The sequence below is a fragment of the Maylandia zebra genome, linkage group LG11 (assembly GCF_041146795.1).
Source record: "Maylandia zebra isolate NMK-2024a linkage group LG11, Mzebra_GT3a, whole genome shotgun sequence".
In the NCBI taxonomy this organism is placed as follows: domain Eukaryota; kingdom Metazoa; phylum Chordata; class Actinopteri; order Cichliformes; family Cichlidae; genus Maylandia; species Maylandia zebra.
Window position 1 is genome coordinate 22793063 of NC_135177.1, and position 13091 is coordinate 22806153.

General features: G+C 41.8%; 2 protein-coding genes across 7 annotated transcripts; one reads left to right on the forward strand and one right to left on the reverse strand.

Moving 5' to 3' along the window:
• The first annotated feature begins 77 nt into the window (after positions 1–77).
• On the forward strand, positions 78–6630 carry clk2b (CDC-like kinase 2b). 2 transcript variants are annotated; one of them, XM_023154516.2, is made up of 11 exons: positions 78–610; positions 1173–1263; positions 1347–1367; positions 1497–1626; positions 1702–1868; positions 3094–3188; positions 4171–4300; positions 4382–4464; positions 4547–4626; positions 4705–4795; positions 4883–6630. In XM_023154516.2, exons 1-11 carry the CDS (start codon positions 545–547, stop codon positions 5063–5065), a joined length of 1137 nt encoding a protein of 378 aa, XP_023010284.1. In that variant the 5' UTR covers positions 78–544; the 3' UTR covers positions 5066–6630. The 2 variants fall into 2 exon arrangements, with proteins under 2 accessions (XP_023010284.1, XP_004541273.1); XM_004541216.4 differs by having other exon boundaries at positions 79–610; positions 1347–1413; positions 1510–1626.
• A 540-nt stretch (positions 6631–7170) lies between these two features.
• LOC101464175 (retinol-binding protein 1) lies at positions 7171–11405 on the reverse strand. Of its 5 annotated transcripts, none has more exons than XM_076890031.1 (5): positions 10843–10928; positions 10301–10531; positions 9796–9980; positions 8138–8239; positions 7171–7438 (listed from the first exon to the last, which is right to left on the reverse strand). In XM_076890031.1, exons 2-5 carry the CDS (start codon positions 10374–10376, stop codon positions 7385–7387), a joined length of 417 nt encoding a protein of 138 aa, XP_076746146.1. In that variant the 5' UTR covers positions 10377–10531; positions 10843–10928; the 3' UTR covers positions 7171–7384. The 5 variants fall into 5 exon arrangements, with proteins under 5 accessions (XP_076746146.1, XP_004541272.2, XP_004541269.2 ...); XM_004541215.3 differs by lacking the exon at positions 10843–10928 and adding an exon at positions 10695–10833 and having other exon boundaries at positions 10307–10531; XM_004541212.3 differs by lacking the exon at positions 10843–10928 and adding an exon at positions 10695–10833.
• Between the last annotated feature and the right edge of the window lie 1686 nt (positions 11406–13091).

The following is a 13091-nucleotide window of genomic DNA, read 5'->3' on the forward strand; positions in this document are numbered from 1 at the left end:
GAAGTAAGTTGAGTGAAACTGGATCCACTCAGCCCCTGTGCCCACATCTTGATTCTCATCTGAAAACTTTCTCAGGGGGTTGTGACCAAAGTTTATTCTTAGCGTCTGTCTCAGCTCGCCCTCCTATCTGTCCGTCTGTTCCTCACTTTTTGTGTTTGTCTGCTTCAGCTGTCGTGTTCGCTTACTTTCAGTGTTTGCCTTTTACTTTTTCTCTATTCTCCCTAAGATATTCTTTCTTCTTTTGTCACTTTCGTGGTGAAGCTTCGGCATCGTGTCTTCCTTTCACTTCTGGTTTCAGCTGACAACACTGCAGGCTATTTTTTATTTTTTCACAACTCCTCGTCCTTCAGTTTGTTCCCGTGCTGCTACTTGACTATTTATCGTGCTGACCTTGGCGCTTTTCCTCTCCACATCTCCTCATCGCCTTTTGTTCCTGCCGCTACCTCACCTGCATCTCGCCTTCACCTCCCGTGCAGCATCCCTCCATCCGCCTCTCTTCCACTCAGGCTCGTCTTTTCTCTGAGTAGATCTGCACTGCTGTGCAATGGGAAAGACAGAGCTGCATTCTCTGTTTAAGGGTTTTCTGGACTGTATTTGCCTCTGCCTTTCTGTGAGTATCTGCATTCTTTGAACATGTTTTTGTGTCTCTTTCTAAGTCTGTGTGATTTACTTTTAACCAGCTGCACTATGTGTTGATCTCTTAAAGATCACCAGCTTTCTAACAATGAATGTGCAGATTGGTTGTGTTTATGTATGTCAGTGGCCCATGTCCTGCGCTAAGTGTCAGTTACTCACATGCTGAGCTTCTGATATTAATAACAGTCTCAGAATGTGGATGGAAATAGAGCCTCAGCTCCTCCAAAGAGAGTCATCTGGCATTTTCTTATGAGCCCCCTTTAGGGCAGGCTCAGGTCTTTGAGATCGACCTTAATGCATTAATCATGGCTGCATTAGGACAGCCTCAGCAGGAGGACGTACACAAAGCTGTGTGAGCTTCTGTAACCATGCAAGCTTGAGTGCACGGGTATGTCCAGCTGGTGACCTTTCTCCTTACAGACCCAGAGGTCAGATGTTACTCGGTGTGTTTTTAGGTGGGGTGTGACAGAAGCAGGTTGATGTTTTTTTGATCTTTTGCTCCACCTTGTCATGAATGTGGCTGACTTTGTTTGCAGAGAAGAAGCGACCGGGCTGCAAATGACAGTGAGAGGGACTCTGAAAATGGTCACCTGATCTACAAAAGTGGTGACGTCCTTGAAGACAGATGTAGGTTGCAGCACAGATGTAGGAAGAGTAAGCAGCCTCGTTACGGTGCTCCGTCATTAAGCTGATCTTTATCTGTCTTGCAGATGAGATAGTCGACACTTTAGGTGAGGGGACCTTTGGGAAAGTGGTTCAGTGTGTGGACCACAGCAGGTAGGTTTTTCATCAGAAGTTTCAAGTTGAATCAATGTGCAGTGTGTGCGGGGGTGGGGGGGTTATTTTTTTTTTTAAAACAGTGTTTAAAAACAGAGGAGGAAATCAAATTGCATTGAAGATCATTAAGAACCAGGACAAATACAGAGAAGCAGCCAAATTGGAAATCAACGTCCTGGAGAAGATCAGTGAGAAGGATCCGCACAACAAACAGTGAGTCTGTGATTGAAACGCTGTTACCCGTTTCATGTGCTTTATGTTTCACCCTCTGTTTCTCTTCCTCATCAGTAACTGCGTGCAGATGCTCAACTGGTTTAACTACTACGGCCATGTGTGCATCTCCTTTGAGCTGCTGTCTCTCAGCACATTTGACTTCTTGAAATCAAACAACTTCCTGCCGTATCCAATTAACCAGATCCGACACATGGCCCAGCAGATCTGCCACGCTGTCAGCTGTGAGTCCAATATGCATCATACAGAGTGTGCAGCACCACTTTCCCTTTTCTGCTGCACCTCTGCATCAATGCCAGGGATGAGACTAAGCAGATTAAACACGGCAAATTAGAGCAAGACGCAGGAGCAGTTAGGGCAGTGAGTGATTGATTTCATTCACGATGATTGATATCATTCAGTGATTAATTCTAGTCAATAACCGAACGCAATCATTTGCAAATCTCAGACAAGTCTGCTATTTATAATTTAGTCATATCAAATATTAATTTCATATTCAGTACAACCATTTGTTATGTAGCCATAACATGGTATCATTTGCTTGATATCATGCTGGCAAATTAACTTCAGAATGAGACAGGATGCTGTAAACCACGGGCTACGATTCTCCAAAATAAAAGCAGAGCATGCACTCCTAAATATTTAAACATAAACAGCACAAAAGATGAGCTGCAACCACAGATTTTATAGAAGATGGGTTCATCCACTGTGACTTCACACATTGGTTTACATTAGTTTAATGCTACTTTTTTGGTCATTGAAATGTTTTTGTTTTTCGTTTTTTGGAGATAAGAGGTATCACATTTTTAGATGCACGTGCAATGCACAGATATTGCAAACTAAACCTGAAGCTGGGCTGTACCACACAGGATGTAATAATATTAAATTTCTCTATTTAAAAGCTTTTTTAAAAACTCAAATGCCACTTGGCTCCAGCTGCATGTGTTGGGAGACCTGCCAATCAAAGCAGCAACATCCTTAACTCTAGTATCCAAGTGGATGAGTTATTACAAAAAGGTCAGCTCCATAGCGTTGTTATGAAAGTGGAAACTATCCACAGAAGCCGAAGGTTTTTTTGTACTGTAAACATGTGTCTTAACACATGGGGTCATGGGGATTGACTTGCTTTTGGAACTGGCCTCAAGTGGCCATTAGAGAAGCTGTAGTTTTTGGCAGCTTCACCTCGGGTTCAGTTTTTGGCCATGGAGGTTACTCCTCAGCTGGAACGCATCACACCATCAAAGAGTCCCTCTGCTTTAATTAAACCAACACTTCATCAGACAGGCTTCATTCGGGTTTCTGATATATAATCTTTGTAATATCCTATCTACTAACATTTAATTCGCTGCTGTAAATCTGTCACATCCAGCTGTCTACAATCAACCACATTTGAGGTGTCTGCTCATGATGAACTTCCTCATCTGAACTTCTCTCCCGTTTCCTCTGCAGTTCTCCATGACAACAAGCTGACTCACACTGACCTGAAGCCTGAGAACATCCTCTTCGTCAACTCGGACTACTCCCTCATATACAACGCCGAGAAGGTCAGAAATGGCTGCAGGCGTGATGGCTGAGGGCTTCAGGGGAAGGTAGAAAAAGCGGGGATTAATGATGGCAGAAAAATGCAGCTTTTCATTTGGGTGCAAATTTGTTTCAGCAGAAATCAGACACCCACATGTATGCTTTTTATAATCTCATATTTATCCAGGAAGGCTGCAGCTTGTTTGTTGACCTTTGCAGGAAAATATGTGGCAGCTCTGAGACATATTGCTGAATTTTTATTTATGGGAATCTCCACTTTTTCTTCGTTTTTCACAGCCACATAAAAACGAAAACTAAATACACCCTTACTGCTTCCTGTTAAATCAGGATGTCCAAGCTTATTAAACTTTATGACGGCACCATGGCTTGGTTTGCATCGGAACAAATCACATGGCTTCTGGACCAATGTCCTGTGAACAGACAAGACCAAAGTGGAGACACAGTGTTGCATTTAGCAAAAAAGGGAGAACAAGCTTGTTGACTTTCTTGGAATTAGTTAAATCCACCAAGCGTTTTTTAAGGTTAACTGGGTTAAATGAGACGTTGTGTGACATTGATTCAGTTAGTTGATTGAGATGTTTAATCTAATTAGTTTAATCCAACCAAAAAAGAAGTGGGAGATTAAGGGGGTTTATCTGCTGGTGGGGTTGTGTCACGAAGGGCATCTGCTGTAAAACGCAACCAAATCAAACATGCAGAGCTACCAGCTACAGTGACCCCTTGTCCACATGGAAACAGCCGATAGTAGCGTTTTTGTTGTTGCTGTTTTTCTAATCTGATAGACTCGTTCTTGTTTTGTCCTACCGTGTTGCAGTATTGTAAAATTGTTCATAACTTTTTGTTATTTTCATCACATTAGCGCAAGCCTAATGCTCTTTATCATTTTTTATCAAAGCATCATCAATAGCAGGAAAATACAAAGATTATACTTTAAATGAGCGAAGTTGGGAGGGTTTACAGTGTTTCCACCTGTCGCCCATTTAGAAGTGCAATGAAAGGCGGGTAAACGACACCACGGTGCGGCTCGTCGACTTCGGCAGCGCCACCTTTGACCACGAACACCACTCTGTCATCATCTCTACTCGTCACTACCGAGCCCCAGAGGTCATACTTGGTAAGAAATGTCATTTTAGCTCGGGGAGTATCCAGGACCTGCCCAGTCCAGTTGGTAACAAAGCTATTCCTTCTTCCACAGAGTTGGGTTGGAGTCAACCGTGTGATGTGTGGAGTATCGGCTGCATCCTGTTTGAATACTACAAAGGGTTCACACTCTTCCAGGTCACACATTCGACATAAAAGTAAGACGAACTTTGTCTTTTTATTTGTCATGGTCTTTACTTCCTCTTGTGTCCACTTACAGACTCATGACAACAAGGAGCATCTTGCTATGATAGAGAGAGTACAGGGACCGATTCCTCAGAGGATGATTCAGAGGAGCAGGTATCCCGCTCGTGCACCCTCTCATTGTCACAAACTCTGAAACACTTTGATCTGACGACTCTTCATTTTGATTCTCAGAAAGCAGAAGTATTTCCACCGTGGACATCTAGACTGGAACGAGTGCTCCAAAGCCGGACGCTACGTCAAATCCAAATGCAAGCCGTTAAGGGTGAGCCGTGGGCAGGCGGACCACAGATAAGCATTATCTGCTCGGTGCCCACCATTTGAATATAATGTCTCTCTCCTTGTTTTACAGGAATACTTGTTATCACACGGGAGAGAACACCACCATTTTTTCGATCTCCTAGAGAGGATGCTGGAGTACGAGCCCTCAAAGCGTATTTCTCTTTCCTCCGCTCTGTGCCATCCTTTCTTCCAGCCCCTCCATCATCCAGGAAGAAGTCAGGGGTGGAGGAACAGCTGTGACATGAGCAGATGACCTTTGGTAGACACTTAACCATATGTGGACCATATGGTGAGGGTGTTTGCAAGTTTATTTGTAATTTAAGCTTTAAAAATAAGAGGTTTAAGTTATTTGAGTTAAACACTGAAATGACAGCTAACAGTGAAAGAGAAAGTCTGAAAGCATCATTGTAAGCAGCTTCTCAGATAAAAGAAGTTTGAACAGTTACAGCTGATTGAGCTGGAAGAGAGAAAAGAGAAGCATCATCCTTTCAAGTAGGGAAAAAATTTATTTAGCAGACACGTTTGTCTAAAGGTGCTAGCAATTTTTTTCTGAGCATATTATTTTTATGTTTGTTTGCTTTTCTATGTTTCTGTTAAAATTGTCTTAAAATTGTTTACAAGCTTGTTAAGTATGGAAAGACTTGACAAATGCAACCTACGTGACATTATAAAAATCCAACAGTCTCAGCCTTAATGTATCCCCCAGAACAGAAGCATTTTATTTTGAGGTAATGAGTCTCTAGATATTAATTAGAATAAATGTGATTTTTTTTAAGTGTAATTTTCTAGTGTGTAGTTTTAATTATACAAAACATTAAAAAAGGAAACAATTGAAAAATATAAAAGTTATTTGCTTTTACTTTTTTATGCTGTACTTTTTATATTCGAGGAAAAAAGATGAAGAAATGGCGCAGGTGCCAAACGTTAAACTACTAATGGAGAACTGACCTTAACAAGCAAATCAACTGAAGGAAATATTACATCTTAGGCTTGTGTGATCATCAGAATTATGATTAGGGTGACCAGATGCCCAACTTAAAAAAAAAATTACAATAAATCAGACATGAGTCTAGCATGTAAAGGCCAACTAACTTAACCTGTTATGCAGTAGTCCTTATTTAACCCTGTATTCATGATTCATGTTCTTATATTAGCTATATCTAAAAAAAAATACGATTTTTCTAGTCAATTATAACACACATGCACTGTGTCACTTCGTGCCATATTTCCCCATCTGAGAAATTGAAGTATAATTTTATCTAGAGACAAAAATTGTATTTCTCAGTATAAACTGCCAAATCATTTTCTTTGTGGTAGATTCCATCAGATTAAACAAGCTGCTAACTTTTTGGTGGCTTCTTGCTAACCTCCAGTTAAATATAATAAAAAGCCTTCCCTGCGTTCTTTAAACTCAGGGAAGGCTAAAAAATAACAAAAAACAAAACAGAGTTTAGGAAAGTGCCGTGTAAATGTGGGACTTTGCTTCTGTATGTGGGAGATGTCATAAAACTGCTGCGGCGTCCCACAAAAAAAAGGGACATCTGGTCACCCTAGCAAAAACACTGAAGTTTGGAAACAGGTGATGTAGTAATGGTTATAACAAACACAACAGACGTTGTCTTCATGCTAATAAAAGAAACATGTTCTAAAATTGGACATTTTAAAGGGAAAAAATAAAATGTAATCAGATACGTCTCTAACATTTGGAGGACATGATGTATTTAAAAGCTGAAGATGTATGATCCTTTCAGTTTTGTGCTTGCAGTCACTTTATGGCAATTTTGATGTTTTCTGTAATAAATTTTACATAAAATAGCACCTGCAGTCATTGAATTAATTCAGATGCCTTCTTGCAACCTTTCAGTTCATCACTCATACATTCACACACTACTGACTCTCAGCCCTCCTCTGGCATCTTGATTGAGTGCAGCTGAGCAGAGAGCATGGTCACTCTGCTGAGCGCGAGCGTGTACTCGCCAGTTTCCCCTCTTCAGCCTTTGCAATGCTGAAAGCGAGTGCAGGAGGCAGGATGCATGACGCCCACTCACTGGCAGTGAATGCATATTTAGGTGTTCTACTGTCACACGGGCGCAATGTGACATCACGCGGACTTTGAACCAGGAAGCCGGAGGTTAAAGATCAGCTAGCGTCCGATCCGACTGTTCCAGACAGTTTTCACATGCACTTCCATTTGGTAATTTCTGTAGAAGTTCAGGGTTCCAGTGCAATAATGCATAAAAATCACTTTAGATATGAAGATGCAGCAACATGCACGCACACACATACGCACATACGCGCGCGCACACACACACACACACACACACACACACCTTATCATTTAAAATAAGAAACATGACAGATGCATCACTTCTTTATAAGATTGTGCAACATAGGGAAAGACCTTTACAAAAGCTCTACAACTCTCTTCTCTCAGAACAATGTTTTTTTCCACAAATATTCAGTTTTGCTGTTGTACTTCAAATATATTGTTAATAAATAATGCTATATACACGACTCTCGTACCGGCTACCTTTAAAATGAGACTATTGACTGTAAAACATTTTCAGTGACTTCATTCAGCCTTCTTGAAGACTTGCTTTGCTGCGACGCCTTGAACTCTCATTTCCTGCAGAGAAGAGACGGAGAAGAAGAGGGAAAAAAAACATGAGGTGAGAGGGTGTAAATGAATGGTGAGAAGCAACAAGAACATTTGGGATTCTGTCCAGAACACCCCCCTCACCAGCTCATGCTTTGACCTCATAATCCGTCTTCCACTCTTTCACATCTATTCATCAGGTCTTTTCAGCCCGCTCCCACTTTCCTCCTCCACCTCTTCATTAGTCCCTCACTGTTCCCTTTGTGTAACCTCTGAAACCGTCGCTGGTATTCCCCAGCATATTGAGTTTAGCATCGGCAACACTTTCTCTAAATTTGTGAGAGCTTTTTAGTGGGAGAATGCTGACCGTTTGAAAACGTAACCAGCAATGAAAGATAAGCTATGAGTTTAAACTGTTCTAGAACAAATGTGCCTCTGAGCTTCTGTAGCACTTGTGCATTCAGTTTGTGTGTACTCCTTTGTTAGGTGATGGACTTTCCCCTTTTAGGCACATACAAACTCCACAGACCTCTTAATAAAAACCTTTTCTCACAAAGACAGTAACAGAATTAGCCAATGAATAACTTCTAAAACCTGCCTTATTTGAATACCCTCCCTCATTTAGCATATCAATTTCTCCATCACTTCCCTTTAAGCTTTCATTTTCCTTCTTCCCTCTTCCTTGCTTTCTCTCTGCACTGGCCTCTTCTTCCCCTCGTACATCCTTACCAAATGCAGCTTGTCACCCTCCAGCCAGTGCGTCCAGCCTCGTCCCTTTTTCTCGCCTCGCTGTACACAAACCAGCTTGTCTCCGTCCCAATCTACTGTAGTCTGTGTAACCACAGAGATGCCGTTAGTGTGAAACATTAGCATGTAAAGTAGCTCACACAACACTCAGCCACACAAAGAGACAAGAAGCTTTATGCAAAGCAAAAAAAAAGGGGGGCGGGGGGGGGGGACTAATACAGTGATGCGTGAAAGGTCATGGAGCCTTTAAAATATACTTCATTTTTTCAAAGATGTGACCAAAAACATCAGATTTTAGATATTTGTTTAAAAATTACATGAATATATTAGTTGGACCTGATAAAAAATGATCCAATATTTTTGTATCTTTGCATCTTTTGTATCATGTGACACCCTGTAGACAGCAATAACTAAAAAAAAAAAGAACATTTAAAGATAATAGTTTGGGCTTTGACTTTCCAAAACATCTTTGATCTCCTTAACATCACTTTGGTGGAACAACTTGTGAGTTTGGGGTGATGTTTTTGTTTTATGATCCATTTCCTCCTGAGATTTAATCCACAGACAGGGGTCCTGTCACCTCCTTGAGACTTTTCTGGTGTAATTCAGAATTCATCCAGTTGTTTAAGACTAAATGCACAAAAACCGATCCAAAACATGACGCCACCATCGCCATTTCCTTTGTCCAAACACAAGACTTCTTATTTCATACTAAAAAAAAAAAGTTCTACTTCAGCATCATCTATACATGAATTCGAGTTCAAACAGCCTTCTGGTTTTCCAGTGAGATCTTTAGCAATCTGCAGGTCGAGTTTGCGCTGCTACGATGGACTCTATCGCCGTTTAATGTTCTGCTGATGTTAGACTCAGTAACCTGAACACTGTCACTGTTGTCGAGACAAACTCTTTAAGGATGGTTTTATAACCTCTCCAGACTGATGAGCATCAGTAAATCAATAAATCAAATCAATACAACAGAGGAACCTCCTCTGTTTGGGCCATGACACACTTCCCACTTCTGAAAACTCAAGCATTTTACAAGCAAAGTGGTAAAAGCCACAATAACACGAGTCCTGGCTGGCAAATGTGCACAAACCCCGCCTCAGGGTCACATTACATTTTAAACATTTCACCAAATGCTTTAAAAATTCCTCACCATAAGGAGGGCAATCCCGGGCACAACCAACACATGTGTGTCAGATCTGCTGTCTGGACTCTCACCGAGGACATTTCGGGTCAACATTGGGATAAATCCTTACTAATCTAGCATTAGTTAAGTGAACACTTTGCACCAGCAAAGACAGATGATTAGCGCACCAAGTTTAGGACAGAGTTCCAGGGCTCATCAGTTAAAGTTATCCCCAAGTCAGTGTCCCAGTCTCAGACGGTCAGTGGTGCACGGATTAAGGTTACTGATAAGTTCATAAATCTGGGATATGAGTCGTCTCTGTTTAGCATTCAGCTGAAGAATATCATCATAGCCCATCATTGAATGGTTACTTGGGAAGGAGCTGAATGTTTCTTATTCTGGGTTTTTAAACAGCAATGAGTGGTTATGGAATAATCCCAGCGGGAAGTGTACAGACTTTACTCAAGTACCTAACCTTCAAAGCAAACTTTGGAAAAAACACAACACACACCTGACAGGTACGGCCATCCACTATCCTCAGGTCCTCAGTAAATTCTTTTCCAATATTAAAATCCATGCTGAAATTCTTGAAGGTAGTGATTGTGTTGATTTTCACGGCTCCTGTCTCTGGGTCATGGATGATCTCTTTAGTGGGCTTCAACATACACACGATCTTCCTCAAAGCAACATTAACATCTGGGAGAAAAGAGGGAAAGATTTTGTAAGCCACACTTATGGGGGGATCTTTTCTACCTCAGACACTGCAGGTGGAGTGAACACACACACTTGTGAGGGTGTAAGTGGGTCAAAGGTGGTGATTTCATTACACTAATGTGCTGCTGGAAATGTAGATAGTCCACATCACTAAACCAGACACTGAAGATTATGAATCAGTCAACATATAAACAATTATTTAAAGATAAACGCATGAAAGATGAATGTTAAATGAGAGGGTTTTACCCGTTAAACATTTGATGGTAATAATACTATAAAATATGCTGCATAAAGACTGGTACCTAAACCTGTCAGGTAGGCGTCCACATTCTCCTGCTCCACCATATGATAGGTGCCGGAGTAATTAGGTTTAGTCATTTTTTCCTTAAGAAACTCCAGAAATTCCTGCTTTGCCTTGTTCTGGTTTTTCCTCCCGTCCCGTCTGGATCCCACGGATCAGCTGCCGACCCACAAGTCTGAACCAAGATTAGTGTACAACCACTTGTGCGTAAATTGTAAGCCCTGGCAAATACCTGCTCCAATCGAAACACAAATACAGATTAATCTAAAGAGATTCAATGTGAATAAATAGTAATCATTTAAACTTCACAAATCTGCTATTTTAGCTTTTTATTTTCAACTTCCAGCGCGCACAAATGTCTACAAATACTTGCGATGTTCTTTTCGCTCACTTACAGCTCGTTAAATAGCCGTGCACGAATCGCCTGTTGATCGCAGAAGTCTAATCATCACTTCTGCGGTGAACCTTTGTACAGCTGACGACGTAAGCTACGTAACTGACCGACGTAGTTGCCAGCTTTTGCGTGGTGTTCCCTGTAATTACCTTATCGTCTGTCCCGGTGTTTTATATGCGGTGTCAGCCACGATGGAAACAATTTAAATGCCGGGGCTTTCCCCCTCTTGGGTCCCCACTCTTTGTAGTGGTCAGCTGCTTTTTTGTCTCCCCCTGGGGCTAATTTTTTGTCCCTCGCCACCCCTCCCCCGGCCCCCTGCCACTTCTTTGTATATTTCATCACATCCATACTGATTGCCGAAACTATCTCCCTAACATCTCCATCCATCCTTTTTCCTTCACTTATCCAAGGTTTGTGAGTCTTTATACTGAGGTGATGATGATTATTATTATTCTCGGTGATAAATTCAAAAACTGCGGCGAACAGGTAGCCGCCGGAAATGCATAGCAGGGATCCACAGTCCAATCACAGCAGCTGCCAGCTCCTTCGACGCCACCTGTACTTACATTTCCAGTAAGCTGGTGCACGTCTGGTGACGTCGTAGGATTCGGGGGAAGGGGTTACGACATCCCTACACATAAGTATAAATCCCCGGTGACACGCACAGATCCCGTCACATGTGCACGTGGATTTTGGAGACAATTTTTAAGCTGCCAAATGTAAGCTGCTTTCAAGTGAGGGTGGAGAACTGGGACATCTGAGCTTCATGTGTTTTTCATATATCATCCCTCGACTAGAAAACGAGTAATAGCCTGTGAAAGTTAATATATGGTTTAAATAACCTGCACTACTTGCTGGATGTTCTTCTGATGTAAAACGGTCAGTTAGAGCTCCTTCTCTGAAGCGAGTATAGGATAACTCTTGCTCATTTTTGAATATAGATTTAATCCAGGTGATGTAGAATGATTACATCTAGGCTCCTATATGGCGTCTGTAATCTTAAATTGGGGAATTCCACAGAAAGCCCAAATGTCCCAGTTTTCTGTTAGTACGTGAATGCTGCTTACATTTGTGGATCTGGGTAGAAGCTGGCAGCCCGAAGACAGTCTCAAAACCCCACGTGCACATGTGACGTGATCTATAAATCTCCCCGTATCAGTCTAGGTGTGTGTAAGCACTCGTCTAGTCATCTAAATGAGGCTCAGTTCACCCGATGCCACATCGGCCTTTGTCAACTTAAGGAGAAAAACCGAGGACCTCATTGCTTTTTATATAGGTGGGAGTCACCAAACACCCTAAGATACGATATCATTGACATTTATAACATTTCGCCATATACCGAGTACTGCAATAACATATTTAAAGGATCCATCACCTTATTGTTAAACTGCAAATTATGTCCTCAGAGTTAAACTTTGTCATCGTCTCTTTATCAAATAAGATAGTTATCTCACTTCACTTTTTTGTTTCCAAGCATGCCAGCACTGTTACTAAAGCCCGCCATAAGAGGGAGTCAGTTTGCTATCAGTCTGCGATTGAATGGGGTCAAGTTGGCAATTACATGTAATTTGTTTCTGATAATACAGTAATAATAATGGGAAACCATTTAGTCGACCCTCAGACTTCTGCCTGAGGTTTCTTTTACTGAATGTTTGTCGTTTAATAATGACTCAGGGTTCGTGAATATCATCGAGCATCATTTACTTCGAAACAAAGCAACCATTACACGTTAGTCATTACATTCCAGGGGGCGGGTCCCTTCTCTCTTGCCCCGTCTCACTGCGTGCATGCGCAGCATACTAATACGGAACAGGTATATTAAAGTAGCATTAATGAACAACATTGGTCAGATGTTCTACATCCCCTCTCTTTAGCTTATGGCTGTATAAGCTGCTAACAACACCTTTAGCAATAACACATTAACAACATGTCCATATCATAACATTCTAGCCTAAACATTAACGAATTACTTCACACCTTGAACTGTGTCATTGGTAAGGACACGGTGAGCATTTAACTTTGCTGACATCACATCATGTGTACTGTCCACTTTTTTTTTTTTTTCTTTCGTGTTACTGTCCATCTCTTATGCCTTAGTGTTCATACTTGGGGTTCGGTTTGCAGACTCTCCCATATCGTGTGATGTAAGCATCACGTGCCGGGCGACAGGGGGACTGGACTGGGGCTTGTGTGAAGTGTTGCGTGTGGCTATGTGTTTGTTCGTCGGTGTGTGTCACGGGTTCTTGGATGTGCTGTGGGGAGTCAGTGGTTGGGCTGCGGTGTAATCATCACGGGAATCTCCGTGTGGTGGTGGCGGTTCAGAGACTGGGAGGATATGTCTGCGGTTTCGCCTGTACTCTCCAGCTCCTGACTGGACGATGTACGATCTGGGCTCTTC